This window comes from Lithobates pipiens, unplaced genomic scaffold, assembly GCF_037356315.1.
Source record: "Lithobates pipiens isolate NorthernLeopardFrog02 unplaced genomic scaffold, aLitPip1_a1.2 Scaffold_16, whole genome shotgun sequence".
Classification (NCBI taxonomy): Eukaryota; Metazoa; Chordata; class Amphibia; order Anura; family Ranidae; genus Lithobates; species Lithobates pipiens.
This window is the reverse complement of record NW_027507748.1, coordinates 474,170,111-474,188,570: the sequence shown is the minus strand read 5'-3', so window position 1 is coordinate 474,188,570 and position 18,460 is coordinate 474,170,111. Positions and strand designations below refer to the sequence as shown.

Here is an 18,460-nt window from a genome sequence, read left to right as displayed (position 1 = left end):
ATTTACTATTACATTTGGAGGAGGTGGATCTACCCAGTGTGGGATATAGATTCTTAGAAAAAAATGACAGCATTTCTTAGCTTCCTCTCCAACACTCAAAGTCTGCCATTCCAATTAAAATATGTTTTCTGAGTGTAACTTCTAAATATATGTTTTGTTTTCTTATGTGAATTGACTGTAGAAAGGTAGACTTAAAGTGTTACTAAACCCACAACAGTAAAATCAGTCTGTATCTGCAGTAAAGCATGCTTGTTATACTCACTGTGGAACCTAAGAGGTTAATCCTCTGCATTGTGTAAACAGGCTGTTTGATCCTGTTTTCTCTGATCCTCCCCTTGTTTTACTGTCTCCAATCCAACTGCTGATAACACAGAGCCTTGGGAGTACTCTGTACATGCTGAGTTAGGTATGTATTGCTAGAGATCAGCACAGGGCCAATCGGCACAAAGGGTCAGGGGTCATGTAGCCTCATAGGATAGTCAGAGGAGAATGAAAACTCCCCCAACAAGCTTTACCAGTGCTCAGCCGGACACTGATAGAAGTCACAAGACAGCTATATACTGCTGAAGAGAAAAGGTATTTAGCAGTTTATATTTACTAAAATAATTTCCATGTTGCGTATACTGTGGGAGACCAGATATAGTGAATACAGGGTTCTGGGTTTAGTAACACTTTAATCCTTTTATGTTCATTCATTTTGGATAAATAATTAGCTGTATAAAAATAAGCCCATGGTATAAACAGATGTCCAATATTGTAAGCAGACCATATCTCATGCTTTCAATGTTTTTTTTCCTTCTGTGTTTATGGCTTATTGCTCAGTTCCACCTGAATGATACTCATTATCCTTTTATTTTTCTTCATCTTCTTTTGTAGTCTGTTCAGTCCATCACTACGGATCTTCCTTTTCATCCCCTCTTAATAACAAATCCTATAATGGTCTTTTATACAAATTTCTACATCTGTAATCTGTCAGTATTCCATAAAGGGCACAGATTATGTTGCTGTAAAGATGTATTACTTTGTAGCAGATTTCTCTCCTTATGTGGCCCTAATCCATGTAATGGCCTGAAATTGTCTGGATTCTTTCCATGTCAGAGGAATTCCTATCAGGCAAGAGCATTTGATGTTACTTTAGAAATATAATTAATGAGTCACACCATAACAGAAAGAACCCTGGCAGGTTCTTTACTGTGTATTACTCTGATAAGACCACATGATGGGAATGTGTTCATATGGCAAAGTTGTGCACAAATCTCATGTTATATAATCAGGCCAAGATCTAATTACTGACTACCAATTCATTTCTAGCATGAATATCGTTGTCTTCATTTTTACAATCTCCACTCTAAAGCCTTTTTATATGATTTAAGACATATGAAAATGGCAATCTGTGTTATTGTATTTCATAGCAATTTGTATAATCAAAGGAACATATACAGTATATCTCAAGGCTAACCCAGAGGACCTGCCTACACAGTCTTATGCCCCGTACACACGAGCGGACTTAAGTCCGACAGACTTCCAAAGGAGTTCCGTCGGAGTTCTGCTGGAATTCCGACGGAGTTCTGACAGACTTTTCGGCCGAACGGACTTGGCCACACACAATCACACTAAACTCCAACGGATTCGAACGTGATGACGTACGACCCGACTCGAATAAGGAAGTTCATAGCCAGTAGCCAATAGCTGCCCTAGCGTCGGTTTTAGTCCGTCGGAGTAGCATACACACGAGCGGAGTTTTCGAAGGGGACCGGGTCCGGCGAAGTTCCTTCGGGAAAATTTGAAGCATGTTCCATATTCTAAAGTCCGTCAGACTTTGGCGAATCAAAAGTCCGTTGCAGCCCACACACGATCGGATAGTCTGACGGACTCGGTCCTTCGGACTTTGGATGTTGAAAAGTCCGCTCGTGTGTACGCGGCATTAGGTTTATTTGTACAAGAACCACATTGCCTCCACCTAATATTTATAATGTTTAATAACTCCTTAAATCTAGTTTCAGATTATTTTGATATTGTTGGGATCACTATTCCCGAACACATGTACTTTTTGTACAATGAGTGTAAAGTTTACAGAGACAGGTTTAAATGAGACATTCAGCCTGACCTCATTTGGCTGGGCTTCTCCGATGGATCACAGGAGTGCAAATTTTTTATTTTTTTTTGCACTCCCTTGACCGTTTTTAGCAGAGAGTGGAGTGAAGTCCTCTCTCTACTAGCATCCCGGATTTCAGTCCAGGCACCGCGTCATCCTGACAATGGAAGTCTGGACCTGCCAAGTGCCTGGATTGACACCTGGCACAGCCTCCCAGTGAGCCACTGAGAGTCTGAGACGGCCACTCCCCACTACTCCAAAGCATAACGCTCCAGTGAGTGCAGAGGAGCAGAGAAGAAAGCTGTGACTGACAGGCTACAGCTCTCTGCTTGGGGAGCTGTGAGAACCGAGCCATCGGTGGTGTTCGATCGCTCGGTTCTCCGTGCTGAGGGGCCAGGGGACAGATGTAGCATCGGACCAATGCTGCATCCGCCTAGGTAAGTATGAAATTACTGGCCACTTAAACCCCCCTCCTATCCAGACCAATTTTCAGCTTTCAGCTCTGATGCACTTTGAATGACAATTGCGCGACCATACAACACTGTACCCAAATAAAATTTGTATCATTTTCTCCCCCAAATAGAGCTTTCTTTTGGTGGTATTTGATCACCTGTGCGATTTTTATTTATTTTTTTAAATGTAAAAAGTCAAAATTTAAAAATGTTTTTTTTTCATTTTGTTTTCAAATTTTATAATGGGTAATTTTTGTCCGTCATTGATGTACACTGATGAGGCGGTAGTGATGGGCACTGATGGGTGGCAGTGATGGGGACTGATCGGTTACACTGATAGGAAGCACTTCTAGGTGGCACTGATTGGCACCACTGGTGGGCATCGATAGGTAGCACTGGTGGGCATCGATAGGTAGCACTGGTGGGCATCAATAGGTGGCACTTGTGAGCACTGTTAGACTCTATAAATGAGGCATAATTGCCTCTTCGTTTTCGGGACCGATTTTCCTTTAAGATAAGCCATTGATCTGCTTTTTTTTCCTCCTCCGCTGTCAGTGTGAGGAGAAAAAAAAACGATCACCGAGCTTTTGTTTTGATCATGTGATCAGCTGTCATTGGCTGACAGCTGATCACATGGTAAGGGGCCAGGATTGGTGATCCCCCGAGTCTCAGTGACTCTGTGATCACAGCGCGCTCAGGGAGCGTGCACAGGGGAGGCCGTCATATGACGGCCTCCCCGGAATTCACATCCGCGCTGTGGCCATCATTCGGCCATAGCACGGATGTCAGATGGTTAAGCTGTAAACGCAATGCAACAATAACATGTGTACATGCTATAATGATACATTTGCATACACTGACACATTAAAACATTACAATCAAAAAAATGTGTTGTGCTGTGGATATATTCAAACAAACATGTATTAAAATAATCAAAATCATGTAGTGCTCATACACTGTGGAGAATAAAGTGCTATAAATGCAAAAAAGAAAATTTGTCCATATATACATGTAAAACTGTGCATTCATAAATTATATTTTTCAATAAAGTGCCAAATAAGGTATACAGATTGAATATTTTCAATTAAAGTTCCAATTATTCTGTGCAAAGCATAAAAAAAAATCAAATAATGTTCATTCAAAATGACAAATCTTCAAATGTGGAATACAATTGGTAAGTGATATAGACAGGAATTCCAATTCCAAATACTGGTGGTGACAAGGGTGCTCCACACGTGTTTAATTACAGTCCAAAAGTGCTCAAAGTGATCCCTTGTCCGTGTTCCACCTTATATCATAATTAATGGGTGCTTACTAGATGAGAAGACCCCAAACAAGGTCTAGCCATGCATTAGTGGGCAACACCCCCACTGTGGGTATTCAGGTAACACTCCCTTCACAGGAACCGTATGTTAGATGTGTCATCAAAAAGATCACCTGATAATGCGGCTGATTAGTTGTCATCATTCATTATTAGTAGGCATGTATATAAAAAAGGAACACAATCACTTATTGCGCAATTTCCCAACATAAGACATTTATAAAAAAAAAAATATTCTGCTCACAAGTAAAATTATTACATCAGGCATTCATAAATTGGGGGGGGGGGGGGGGGGGGTTGCCCGCTAATGTATGGCTAGACCTGGTTTGGGATCTCATAAGCATCCATTCATAATTAAATATGGTGAAGCACGGACAAGGGATTACTTGGAGCACTTTTGGACTGTAATTAAGCACGTGTGGAGCACCCGTGTCACCATCAGTATTTGGAATTGGGATTCCTCTGTCTATATCACTTACCAATTGTAGTCCACAGTTGAAGATTTGTCATTTTGAATGAGCATTATTTGAGGTTTTTTTTATGCTTTGCACAGAAGAATTGGCACTTTAATTTAAAATAATCAATCTGTTTACCTTGCTTGGCACTTTTTTGAATAATATAATTTATCAATGCACATATTTACAGCTTTACATGTACATATGGATGAATTTTATTTTTTTGCACTTATAGCACTTTATTCTGCTCAGTGTATGAGCACTACATGATTATTTGAATACATGTTTGTTTGAGTATATTCACAGCACAGCACATTTGTTTGATTTTTAAACTATAGGTTTATTTTGTTTGACTTAAAGTATAACTAAAGAGATTTTTGTTTTTACAAGATGGTCTCAGACAGAGCAGAGAGGGATTATAACACCTGTCTGGTCCTATTGCTGTAATTGTCCCTGTTACACAGGTTCACCCTCTCCATTTGTCATGTTTACCATTATTGTCAACAGTGAAACTAAAAGAAAATCCCAAATATTGGGTTGTCCCAAGAATAGTAATAGAGGGCAAATCTGCCAATGGGGACACTAGTTTTGGTGACCCTGGTGACAACCAGGCATTCACTCCATTTGGAGGGATTTTCACTCACTTCTGGTTTTGACTATGGAACAGGAAATCAAGGGAAATTTCCCTAATGGCAAAACACCTTACAAGAGTTATGACCCTCTCTTACTCTATTCAAAATGAAAAAAAAGTTTTGTCTTTAGTTCTAGTCATTTCAGTACTGGCATCTGAATGCAGTTAGGTTTTAGTGAAGGACTAGACGATTTCTCTACACTTAGGCCCCTTTCACACATGCGGACAGTATGTCCGTATTTCATCCATCCCTTTGCGGATGAAATACGGACATACATGCATTCCTATGGGATAGCGGGTGTCTGCAGATGAACATCCGCAGACACCCGATATTGTCCGTCTCCGCTATTGTCCGATTCTGCAGACGGAGGAAAATCCTATTTTTCTATCTGTCTGCAGAGCGAATCGGATGAACACGGACAGACGGTCCGTGTTCATCCGATCCCCCATAGAGGAGAGCGGAGAGCTGACAGGGCGGTCCCTGCACAGTGTGCCGGGACCTCCCTGTCATCCCCCGACTCAGCAGGGATAAACGGAGCGATCCCCGCTGAGCAAGTAGATCATTGCGGATCTGTCCCGTGTGAAAGGGGCCTTAGGAGAAGGCAAGTTTGGATCTGCAGTGGCCACCTACTGTATGTGTAAAAGTTTAGGGTAGGGATTAGAGTATTGTGCTCCTCTGTTTAATTATTTAGTGCTGCATAAAGTTTTAAAATACCCTGTGAATCTTTTCCAGCATGCTGCTACCACAAGATAATTGCTGGATCACTTAGTAATTAAAAAAAAAAAACACAAATATAAAGCATATGTATTAGGCCGCGTACACACGGGCGGACTGTTCGCCCAACTTTGTCCGCTGAACAGTGTTTGGGTGGACAGTCCGCTCGTGTGTGGGCTTTCAGCGGACAGTTTCAGCGGACAGTTGGACGGACAAGGTTTTTCGGAATTTCCGAAAAACTGTCCGCTGAAACCTTGTTTGAGCGAACAGTCCGCCCGTGTGTAGGCTTGTTCGTCAAACAAAGTTGCGCGCATGCTCAGAAAGGATTTTCACGCCGAAAGCTATAATGCAGTGTATAGGACGTCGTATTTTTCGTCCCGTCGTACGTGCCGTTCACGTCATCGCGCACGGTTTCAGCAAACTGTTCGTCCGTCGTGTGTGGCCATGTCCGTCCATGCTAAGTTTGAGCGGACTGTTTGCCGAAACTGTTGGACGGACAAAGTTGGGCGAACAGTCCGCGCGTGTGTACGCGGCCTTACTGTATGTGTAGCCTGAGTGCACTACAGTAATAAATATCAAATGTTTAAGTTTAGGTTAGAGTATAGGGAGTTGGGTGTCAAGCTCTGGTTTAGAGGTATGGTTATGTTTTAGCCCTTGTACACACGGTCGGACATTCTGACAACCAAATCCGTTGGATTTTGTCTGACGGATTTAGTCCGATGGATTTTGTCCGAAACTGTTGCATACACACGGTCGGACAAAGTTGTCGGAAAATCCGATTGTCCATAACGTGATGACGTTATTTCGTTATGACGGGACTACGTCCAGGCTAGTAGCCAATAGCTTTGGTCTAGGAATATGATCTGAGCATGCGTGGCACTTTGTCCGTCGGAGTAGGCTACACATGATCGGAGTATGTCCGATAGGAGCATTTTGTCGGAAAATTTTACTGGCAAGTTGGAAAAGTTGGTCCATCGGATATTCCGACGGAAAAATTCAGATTACCTGTAGGTAAAAAAAAAAAAAATATCTCCTAAACCTGTATGGTTTAGGAAATATTCCCCTGGCAATGAGCCACTGACTGCAGCGGCGCATGCGCACAGGGGTTTCTCGGCTGGAAGCCCAGCATACGCTGGACCTCGCTGGAAAGAAATCTCCCGCGTGCATGCCACTCACAGCGCCGGAGCCGCGATATCCGGAAGACACGCCGGGGGAACATGTCAGCTCCCTCGGCATGTATTGGGCGAGATGTCGGGGCCTCGTTCTAAGGTAAGTATTTCATAATGAGCTAGTATGCGGTGCATACTAGCTCATTATGCCTTTTCCCTTACAGGTAGGGAAAAAAAAACATTTCAGCGGGTTTACTACCGCTTTAAAGAGTAACTCCACTTCCAAGGAAAAAAAATTGCGAATAAAAAAAAAAATAATATAGCATATACAATTGTGACTCAAGTCATATCGTAATTGAATGTTATTAAAAATGACCTTTTCTTTTCAATCTGCAGCTCTGTAATTTTCTGTAAAATACAATGTATTATGTCTACCTGCAGGTGTTCTGTACACAGAATGGGTACAGAACGCCCCCAAAAACATAATTTCCTGGTTGTGTGATTGGCTCGCTGATATTTTCAGAAATTAGCACTAAGATACAAGTAGAATTTTGGCATCCCCTGCAACAAAAATTTAATTTTTGGTGAGATACTCTCAAAAGGAAATCATGTCTAAGGCCGCGTACACACGCGCGGACTGTTGGCCCAACTTTGTCCGTCCAACAGTTTGAGCGAACAGTCCGCTCAAACTTAGCATGGACGGACATGGCCACACACGACGGACGAACAGTTTGCTGAAACCGTGCGCGATGACGTGAACGGCACGTACGACGGGATGAAAAATACGACGTCCTATACACTGCAATGCAACCTTCCGACGTGGAAATCCTTTCTGAGCATGCGCGAGACTTAGTTGGCCGAACAAGCCTACACACGAGCGAACAGTCCGCTGAAACCTTGTTTCAGCGGACAGTTTTTCGGAATTTCCGTAAGACCTTGTTCGGCCAACTGTCCGCTGAAACTGTCCGCTGAAGCCCCACACACGAGCGGACTGTCCGCCCAAACACTGTTCAGCGGACAAGGTTGGGCGAACAGTCCGCGCGTGTGTACGCGGCCTAAAGGGAAGCAGACTCTGCAATTTTCCTCATTAGAGCCCTGCAGGTGCAGCAGCTGATTGATAATTAATAATTATGGAACCACTCCCATTAGATTCACTTACTGCAAGGACACAGACAAACACACAGGGACTTCTTCAACAAATGGTAGGCATCTGCAACAAACTTTGTTAAAATCACTGCAATGTACATAGACCACCCAGAGGGGAATGTGTTTTTATATTTGTACCTAGACTTTCTGACTATCTCTGAGCTATCCTATCAATACCCATAGTATAATTGCTGTGATTTTCAGTGTGAGAGGTCCCATTAAATACTAAGTATGTATGTGATGAGAGGCAATAGCAATATAACACAGCCTGAGCTTTTTTATAACCGATGATACCCATCCCAAAACCAATAACTAGATATTTGTGATTGTTCAGTTTAAAGACGGGGGTGGGGGTTGAAATTTGTACTAACCAGTGTTTGGTTTTTGACAGTGACCTATTGGGATTGGTGACCTACCTCGACTGGGTGATGATCGTTGTTACCATCTGTTCCTGTATATCCATGATGTTTGAATCCCCTTTTAGGAGAGTAATGCACACACCAACTTTGCAGGTAAAACTTTTTTTAAAAAATGTTACCTTATTTCCTTTGCTTAATATCCCCTTTGTTAATCGTGTCTTTCTTCTTTGTCAGATTGCAGAGTATGTTTTTGTCATATTCATGAGCATTGAACTGAACTTGAAGATTATGGCAGATGGCTTATTTTTTACTCCCACGGCTGTTATAAGGGATTTTGGAGGAGTGATGGACATATTCATATATCTTGTAAGTTAATACCTTTCTGTTCTAGGTCAATACATACTGTATAATACAGTAGATCACAAAGTTTATTTTAAATGAGTAAATTACCATGAGTATCGATGAATGAAACAGAAATATTTATCCAGGCCTATGAAAAATCAAAAGTGAAAGAGCAAAAAAAAACTAAAATACTTAATGTTCCTAAAATAATTGCTGCTTCATGCTCCGTCCAATGCTGCTCACATAATCAAAAGCGTTGGTGATGTGACTTCTGATAAAAGGGGTAATTGGTGTTCATATTGGTTTATCCCCCACCCCCCTTTAAGCTGAGATCATGTAGCGAAAGGCTTTGGAATCTGACATTATAGTCAACATGCTTAGGTGTCTGTCACAACCACTTGCTAACCATCCTATAGCACTTTTACTGCTACAGGGTGCCAGCTGTGCAGCTGTGCGCAAGATCACGTATTTATATGTGATTCTGCATTTTCATATGTAGGGGGCACGCACACGCCATCAGCACATGATCATTTATAGCAGAAGCCGATCTGCGAGTGCGGGGCACTCAATGTCCTCTGGCACTCGGTGATCGTCATTAATACAGAAAAAATTTAAACAAGGCATATCTCAGTTCTGACAGAAGGTAAGGAATTAATTATGTGTCTCTGCAAAGCAGGGGCTAGAAGCCACTACTTTCTCTAGTGAAAGCAGCATGCTGTGTACACAAAAATGCTGGCTAGGCACACATTTAACCCTTTGATCGCCCCTGATGTTTAACCCACTTCACAGCCAGTGTCATTAGTACAGTCACAGTGCATATGTTTAGCAATGATCACTGTATTCATGTCAAAAGTGTCAGTAAGTGAATGTACGCTGCAATATCTTCGTCCCGCTATAAGTCGCTGATCACTGCCATTACTAGTATGAAAAAAAGAAACAACAAAAACTCCATAAATATATCCCATAGTTTGTAGATACTTAGATACTATAACGTTTGCATAAACAAATTAATATATACTTTTATTTAGGTACAGTATCGCACAACCTTGCAATTGTCTGTTAAAATAACACAGTGCCGTATCCCAAAAAATGGCCTGTCATGAAGGGAGTTAAATCTTCTCGAAATCAAGTGAATAAATAATTACAAGGCAGTTGTACATACAGTACAGGTGCAATTGAAGTATTTCTAAGACCCCTTTCACACTGGAGCATTTTGCAGGCGCTATGGCGTTAAAAAATAGTCCCTGCAAACCGCCCCAAAACAGCTGCTCCATGCACTCCAGTGTGAAAGCCCTCTGGCTTTCACACTGGAGCGGTACACTGGCAGGGTGTCAGAAAAAGTCCTGCCAGCAGCTTTGGAGCAGTGAAGGAGCGGTGAACTCACTGCTCCTCCACTGCTACTCCCCATTGAAATCAATGGAGCAGCGCTGCAATACCGCCAGCAAAACGCCACTTCAGCTGCATTATGCAGGCGGATTTAACCCCTTTTTCGGTCGCTAGCGGGGAGGTTAACACCGCCCCCGCTAGCCGCTGAATAGGGCCGCTAAAATGACGGTAAATCGGCACTAAAAATAGCGCCGCTTTTCTGCTGACGCCCCTGTCGGCTCATGTGAAAGGGGTCTTAAAGCTAAATATATCTTGCTCTAATATAGTAGACACATGTTTAGACCTTACTAGACTCTCCGTTACTTAGGGATTAATTATGTATAATTTATTCACAAAGGGTAGGCAGATATAAAATATATAAAATATTCCTATTTAGCCTAATATTAGCCTTTTGTACAGTAGTTACCTGAAGATCAGGATTTAGAGTGGGAGAGAAAGGAGCAACACTGCAAGCCAGTCAGGCTTTTACTACATTGTACAATATACAAGAAGCTGAGTGATTGGTGGGGAGAACATGGAGTTGCCCCCTAAGTGTTTTGCTGCTCCTTCTTTACCCAGTCACAAGCAGGGTGGTCCTCAGCCAGGATGACAGAAGCAAATTTAAGGAAACCATATGATAAGGGAAATAAGTCCTTTGAAAATGCTAATTACTCAGTTAAAAATCATGTGTAAATGGACCTTTGCTCCAACTTAACTACGTTACTTGGCTAAAAAAAAATGTAAAACCAGCAAAAGAAGGGGCATTATGCCTGTTAGTCATGCCACTGGTTCCTTCACGTTTTGCACTTTTGTAGAGCACTGTCCTTTGCACTTCTGGGTATGTCGGAAGCCTAGTCCTCTGCTGTTCAATGCAATTCCTCCTGCCGCCTCCTACTTTGATGCAGGCAGGGCTGCTGTTAGAAATCGCAGGGCCCCATACAGCCTACCTGACAGGGCCCCCCCCCCCAAAAAAAAAAAAATATCAAATTAAATTTTTGCTAAAATGCGATGGTAGCAATGCCATTTTGCAGCCATGGCAGAAATTATACCTTTGCTACTACTGCCTCCTGACATCTGTATTTTTTTATAATTTTTTTAAATTGCTGAATAGTAATTTTTCTTTGCGAGACTGGCTGCAACTGTGAGCAACTCTTGGCTGCAACTGACAGCCAAGTGTTTGGCTTGCAGTTGCAAAGTGGCCCCATTAAATTCAATGGGAAGTTTGATAGGTGGTGCTGGCTGTCAAACTCTGCAGCCTGTGTTAAAATGTCGCAGCTGTGTAGTAAAACATTGCAACTACATCATGTGTACAGCCCTGTCTGACGGTATTGTTAGGATTTGGGTGTGCAGCTAGGGTGATGATAAATCCACGGCTCAGCCAACCATGTGAAAGAGTTCTTAGGCTGCATTTCCACTTTGTATTTCCTGACCGTGTGACAAAGGGTAAGGGAAACGCATTCTTTGCATTAATTTTAGAAATGCACTGCAATCTCGCATAGTGCTTGTGGTGCCGTTAATTGTTAATGGCACCCCAAAAACAGCTTGCATTTTGTCATGTGACAAACTTGCAAAGCTGCATGCCTGAAAATGTTCTAGAACTTTTATGGTGCATTTGTCAAATATATGGTGCCCATTCAAGTGAATGGGCTGCCCTATGTATAAACAATCTAAAAAAAAATAAAAAAATTCAAAATAAATGCAGGAACATGTGTTCTCGCTATGCTAAGTGTGAATGGGGCCTCAGGAGTGGCATATAGAAATAGCTGGTGCATTGTGGCTGGTGGAGATGTTTGTCAGCTGGAATTCTGAACTTTCTGCAGCTTTGCAGCTTCACCCCCCCCTCCTCAGTCACCCCTTTCCATTAGAAGCACTACAACATTCAAACTCTACAGCCACAATTCACACAGAGCACAGAGTAGAGGTCAGGAGAGCAGAGCTCAGGACTCATCAGGGAGGAACAGGCAGAGAACTTCTTACCTTCAATCTTTCTTCTTTGCAAGATAACGCTGCAAAGGGGGAGGGGAGGGGGAGTTTAAGGACCCATAGAACACGGGCAGTGTAATGATTTCAAGGCAGAAGCAGAGAGAGACAGTGTGCAGCTGTCCCTGCTGCTCTAAAATCACGATGCAGCCCGAGAATAAAGCCAGCATGGGACAGCTTGCTAAACAAAGGCACTGTAGGCAAGTAAGTAGAACATAGGGATAAAGCACAGGAGTCACAAGGCAGAACAGCCAGCTCTCCTCTCCTGCACTTGTCCGGGCCCCCTTTTGGACTGATGAGGCTCGGGCCCCCTACTGGAGGGCTGGCTGTACTGCCTTATCAGCGGCCCTGGATGCAGGTAGTAACATAGGGGTCTGCAGAAGGAATCACTGCACACAACGAAGGATACGGGCCTTTGACACTCCCATAAGTGTTGAATATGAAGAATCCTGAGATGTATACAGCTCTTAAACTCAGACTAGCTCAAAATCTCTTCAAAGTCAGAGCAAATCCCACATTAGAGAGTTGTCACTTGAACTAGTGTCTTCAAATCGTTTTCCTTATCTGGCCCTTTGACAACTGTAACATTCTGGTTTCCCCTCATGTTCTGTACCAGTGAAATCTCAAACTTTTTCAAAATCAGTTTTTTACCCAACCAATTTGATTTGCAAGGAATCACTATTGAATCATTAGTGTGCTTGTTTCATTTGCCAGCAGAAAAGCTCACAAAGGGTGCCGATAGGGGGTAGGAATAAGCACAACTTTAATGAGATTTACTGTACATTTGGACCTGCATATAGCTTTAGCCTCCAGTTTCTCAGGATCTACTAAGTTCCACTAAATGTAATCTATGCTTATGGATTTTCTTCACATGTTCAGTTTGAATTTCCCAGCTTTGAAACACTACTTTCCTATAAAATATATAGCTATATATAATATAATTTTGTTCTAGATATACTATGCTTATTACCATGTAAGGGGTCAGCAGCCTTTTTCCACTTAAGGGCCGGATTCAATGTATGTGAATGCATGGAGGGCTGTATTCACCTGCTAATAAATGAAGATAATAATAATCCTAACATAGTAATAATAACAGTACAGGTTTACCTCACTTAAAGGTGCTTCACTAATACAAAGCCAGTTCACCCTGAGGGAGCATGTGGCTGGGGAATCAGATTTTACTGCCTCCTCCCCAATCCTGGCACCCAAGGGTGACTGACGCCAGCCCTGCCAGCCAGCATAGTCTGGAGATGGGGTCCCTGTCCCCAGGGGTGATGGGGTCCCAGTCCCCAGGTAAAAGGTGTCCCTGTCTCCAGGGGTAATGGGGTCCCTGTCCCTAGATGAGAAGGGATACCTGTCCCCATGTGTGATGGGGTCCCTGTCCTCAGGTGTGATGTGGTCCCTAATAGTGTCCCCCCATTGCAGTTCTTTCTGTACCCCATAGCAGTGTCCTCTGCCCCCCTTCACATAACTCCCATAGTGTTCTCTGCTCCCCTGCCCCATAGAAAATTTCCTGTGCCCCCAAAGCAGTGTCCTCTGTCCCCTGCACCCCCAATGTAGTTTGCTCTATACCCCCATAGCGTCCTCTGCCTCCCCATAGCGTCCTCTGTACCACCCATAGTGTCCTCTGTACGCCCCATAGTATCCTCTGTACCCCCCCATAGTGTCCTCTGTACCCCCCCCATAGTGTCTTCTGTACCCCCCCATAGTGTCTTCTGTACCCCCCCATAGTGTCTTCTGTACCCCCATAGTGTCTTCTGTACCCCCCATAGTGTCTTCTGTACCCCCCATAGTGTCCTCTGTTCCCCCATAGGGTCCTCTGTACCCCCCATAGGGTCCTTTTTCCCCACCATAGTGTCTTCTATCCGCACCATAGTGTCCTCTGTCCCCTTCCACCCCCCCCCCCCCCACGCACACACTGTGTAGGTAGAACTCTCCTACTTTACACAGGTGTATATCAAGCAGAGATCGATATCACAGGGCTGGTTGGGAGCAGGAACTGCTCGTTAACTGCTGATTAACTTTTCACATTAACAGGCTGGTGATTAGTTGCTGGGATCGCCCGACAGCCAGTCACCTGCTTTGTAATGTAAAATGTTAACTCCAACGGTTCCCACCCCCATCCAGCCCTGTGATACCACTGCTCTCTGCTGTCCAATGAAGAGGACAGTGGCGAAAATGTTTGTGGGCCGAGTGCCCTTAAATGAATCATGGCCACTGATGGCCCCTGATCTATATCTTTAATAAACTTTTTCTCATTGTAAAGATTTAGTTCTAATGTCGTTAGTCTTAACATTCCTCTACATTTTTACCAGTTCTTGTTTTATACGTTGTAGAAGCCAGCATGCTTTTTATGTTTATTTGTCATTAAAGAAGTTATATTTGCTTCAATTTTCTGCAGTAGCTTTCACCCTTTTATTGCTTGACATTGTGAAATATGTAGCATTCAATTTATGAGCACAAGAGTAAACAAGTACAAAATAGAAAGTTTGCAATATGTTTTCTCATTTGGCTTATAATCTTCATACTGGAAAACAGACATTTTAAAATAATAACCTAAACCATCAGACAAGGCATAGCATTGTTCTTAGAGTTTATTATTCATTATATATTTTTGAATGTTAAGGTCAGCTTGATCTTTCTTTGCTGGATGCCATACAATGTTCCCGCAAAGTCTGGAACGCAGCTTTTAATGGTACTACGATGCCTGAGACCTCTCCGCATATTCAAGCTGGTCCCCCAAATGAGGAAAGTTGTACGTGAGCTCTTTAGCGGATTCAAGGAAATATTTTTGGTATGTTAAAACAATTTGCCACTCGGTTGTTTAGAAAATGGGACTACTGTTATATCAAGTGTTTTATTTAGGCAGTCACAGTGCTTTTACAAAACTGAATGATACGTCTATAGTAGTCTACTTAGAGGCAAATGTTGATTATTTGGGAAGCATATTTGTGTTGTAATAAATGCTATTTTTGTTGTTCTGTTTTGAAATAATTTGTGATATCAGGTTGCAGATTCATATCACAAATTAAAACAATATTTAAAGCAACAGAGAGAGGGGGGGGTAAAAATAGAGGAGGGAGTGAAAAAGTTAAAGAGGAAGTAAACCCTGATGAGTTTACTTCCTCTTTCATTCCCTGCAAAGGCAAAGCATAATGGACTACTATGCATCGCATAGTAGTCCATTATGTGTCACTTACCTGACACAGTAGCCAGCGAAGTCACCGCTGTCCCCTGTAGTCCGGCGCATCCATCTTCTCAGCTCCGCCGCTGTCATTAGGCGAAGCCGCGATGACGTCACTCCCGCACATGCGCACGGGAGCCGACACACGCAGCATCTTTGTCATTGACGATGCCGCGCTCAGTGCGCCTGCGCTCTGCTGTCTACGGCGCATGCGCCATAGACAGTGGTGCCTGTCTTCGGGCAAATAGCTCCTAAACCGTATAGGTTTAGGAAATATTTCTTGGACCTACAGGTAAGCCTTAATCTAGGCTTACCTGTAGGTCAAAGTGGTTTGTAAGGGTTTACAACCACTTTAAGGGAGAGGGAGAGCAAAAAAGAGAGGAGAAGCAAAAAGAAGGGAAGGAGAGCAAGAGAGTCCATTAAAAAATTGAGCAAGAGTGAATGAAAAAGAGAGAGAGTAAGGAAAAAAGAGAGGGGGAGTGAAAAAGAGAGATAGGTTGAGAAAAAGGAAAGAGGAGAGGAGAAGCATAACCGGGGGGGGGGGGGGGGGGATGAAAGTGTGAGGCAGGGGTGGAAGAGAGCTGAGATATCAAAAAGATATCAAAAAGTGTAGCTTTTTAAGATTGTAATTCATTCCATATAACATTTGCAGTTTCATCAAGTTTTAAATTCTTTAATAAAAAAAATGTTCCTTATGTTTGCAGGTGTCTATTCTGTTACTTACACTGATGCTGGTATTTGCCAGCTTTGGCGTCCAGCTATTTGCAGGGAAGCTTGCAAAGTGCAATGATCCAACTATTGATACCCGGGTGAGTATTATAGAAAAGTGTCAGAGGTTTTCCGCTCACAAAGAAAGGTACACTGTGTCAGAAACCATAAATCAGACTAAGACAGAAGTACAGCTAAATAACCCATGTTTAATAATAAAAGTAAAAAGAACAAACGTAGTCAAAACATAGCCAACGTTCAGTAACTGGAACAGATAGTCAGCCAAGCCATAAGTCAGTGATCAATGTAGAGGAACAGCAAACAGGATCTGGAGCCAGAAGGTATGTCAGCAAAGCAAGTCTTGAATAGGATCGCAGGAGATAGTTTCTGTGATGTTGACCAAGGCGAAGGCAGAGATCCTTTGCACTGGAGGGCTTAAAGCGGGAGTTCCGCCTTTTTTTTTTAAAATCCAGCAGCTACAAATACTGTAGCTGCTGACTTTAAAAATAAGGACACTTACCCGCCCAGTGCGCCCGCGATGTCGGCACCCGAAGCCGATCTCTCGATCGTCTCTCGGGTGCTACCGCCGCCATCTTGGGTATGGGAATCAGGAAGTGGAGCCTTGCGGCTTCATTTCCCGGTTCCCTACTGTGCATGCACGAGTCGAGCTGCGCAATAAGGATGGTCCCCGCTGTCTCTGGGATCCGTGTGTTTCCCAGCAGACAGCGGGGGACCTGCGGAAAGGGGCGTAAATATCCGTAGATTCTGCGGATATCTATGCCAGAAGTGGGTGCAGATACCTGTACTGTACAGGTACCTGCACCCCCTCCCCCCTGAAAGGTGCCAATTGTGGCACCGGAGGGGGGAGGGTTCCAATGAGCGGAAGCTCCACTTTAGGGTGGAGCTCCGCTTTAAGTAGGCAGGACTGACAAGCAGGATATCATCAACAGCTGAGTAACTGTGGAGAGATAGGAGCTGGTAATTAGAAGACAGCTGAGTGGCCAGCTCAGAGAAGGAAGGGCTGAGCCCAGCCCTGACACAATGATATAGTAGAACTGCAATTTACCTTTTTTCTAGTACGTTTACCTAAATTCACTCACCTGTTTTCTTCAAGCTTCTACTCACCTACTCTAACAAATCCTACCACTGTTTGAATCTTACAGCATTTATATCATTACAAAGATCCTGTTGATCACATTCATCAGGAAAATTGATAGGTCAGAGGAGAAACTCTTAGGCCACTTTCACACTTGTGTGACTTGTCCTGCGACTTGGGACTGCAAAGTTGCATGACAAGTCGTACACCATGATTTCTAATGAGTATCGTTCATATCTGTGTGACTTCAAGTTGCAGTGACTTCAAAGTAGTCCCTGCACTACTTTGGTCTGAATTTGATGCGACTTGAGGTGCATAGATCTGAAGATTATACAGGCATTGCTTCAAGTCATGTCAAAGTTACGTGGTAAAGTCACGTGACTTTCAGGTCGTTTAAGTGTGAAAGGGGTCCTAATACCAAGGGCCTGTTGGGGAAAAAAGAAACAGATTCAGCCAGTGAGGACTTGATATAGTAAATGATTAGGCATACAAGCCTATGCACTACTAAGGAAATGATTAGTGGTAGTCATAGATAACATTTCTCTGATGGGTCAAAAGGTATTGTTTTTGGCTAGTTGTTAAAGTACCCATAGATGCAAGAAGGCAGCTGTGTTTTTACACACAATCCAACCTTACCTGTCGAGATTTATTTTATGCAGAAACCTGAATATTCTTAGTGATTATAACTGTTCAGGCATCCTCAATTCTTTTTTTCAGCTTTACTATACTTTATTTTTTTCTGAGCCTGCCACTTTAGCTGCAGCCCCAGGAGGTCTGAGGTCACAGAAATCAAAGACTATTTTGATCTGTCAACTGACTTAACACAGCGCACACTCAAAGGATAGGATAGAATCTTTGAGATCAGACAAGTAAAGTGTATGTGGAGCCAAATGTATAATTTTAGTTTTGGATAACGTAAGCAATGGTTAAAACTTTTGTCGGATGTTTTTTTAATAGTCTGTGTCCTTTTGGGAAGATTTCCCTTCACTGTTTGTTGTTGGGATGCAACAGAAAATGAGGCAATACAAAAAGGCTGTAGGGCCAGATAAGCCGGAACCTGCCTAACTAGCTGGACTTGAAAGGCTCAACATAAGAGACGCCAAATATATAAAATATTGCGTTTATTGTACAAAATTCAAAAAAACGAAGCCAAAACCATCTAAAATTGATCTACAGATAAATATTGCATAATAAACTGTACTTGGGTACCAGAAGACCCTATAGATGTAAGTATCAAAACATATAACAGCACTTGTAGAAATGTATCCTTCGGGTAACCAGATCTGCTAGGTAAATGTTTCGTCAATAACACAGCTTCTTCAGGACCCGATATGGCAAAGTCGAGCAACACTACATCTATAGAAAAATAAAATGTAAATATACATACAATGTATCAAAAACCCCAATAAACATAGTATTTATTTAACCAATCAACATGCTTACAATATTGCAGTGGATCGTGCTCAAGTCACATCATGTTTCGAATGTGGGCCAAAATATAT

The 18,460-nt window shown here is 42.8% G+C and overlaps 1 protein-coding gene across 3 annotated transcripts in view; it reads left to right on the top strand.

Annotated features, from left to right (window-relative positions):
* NALCN (sodium leak channel, non-selective) overlaps positions 1-18,460 on the top strand; it is an 864,749-nt gene that overhangs the window by 719,139 nt on the left and 127,150 nt on the right. For all 3 annotated transcript variants that reach the window (XM_077482966.1, XM_077482963.1, XM_077482965.1), the window contains 4 exons: positions 8,316-8,436; positions 8,518-8,649; positions 14,597-14,764; positions 15,859-15,963. In XM_077482966.1, the coding sequence (XP_077339092.1) occupies positions 8,316-8,436; positions 8,518-8,649; positions 14,597-14,764; positions 15,859-15,963 (526 nt within the window). The remainder of the gene's footprint in view (positions 1-8,315; positions 8,437-8,517; positions 8,650-14,596; positions 14,765-15,858; positions 15,964-18,460) is intronic.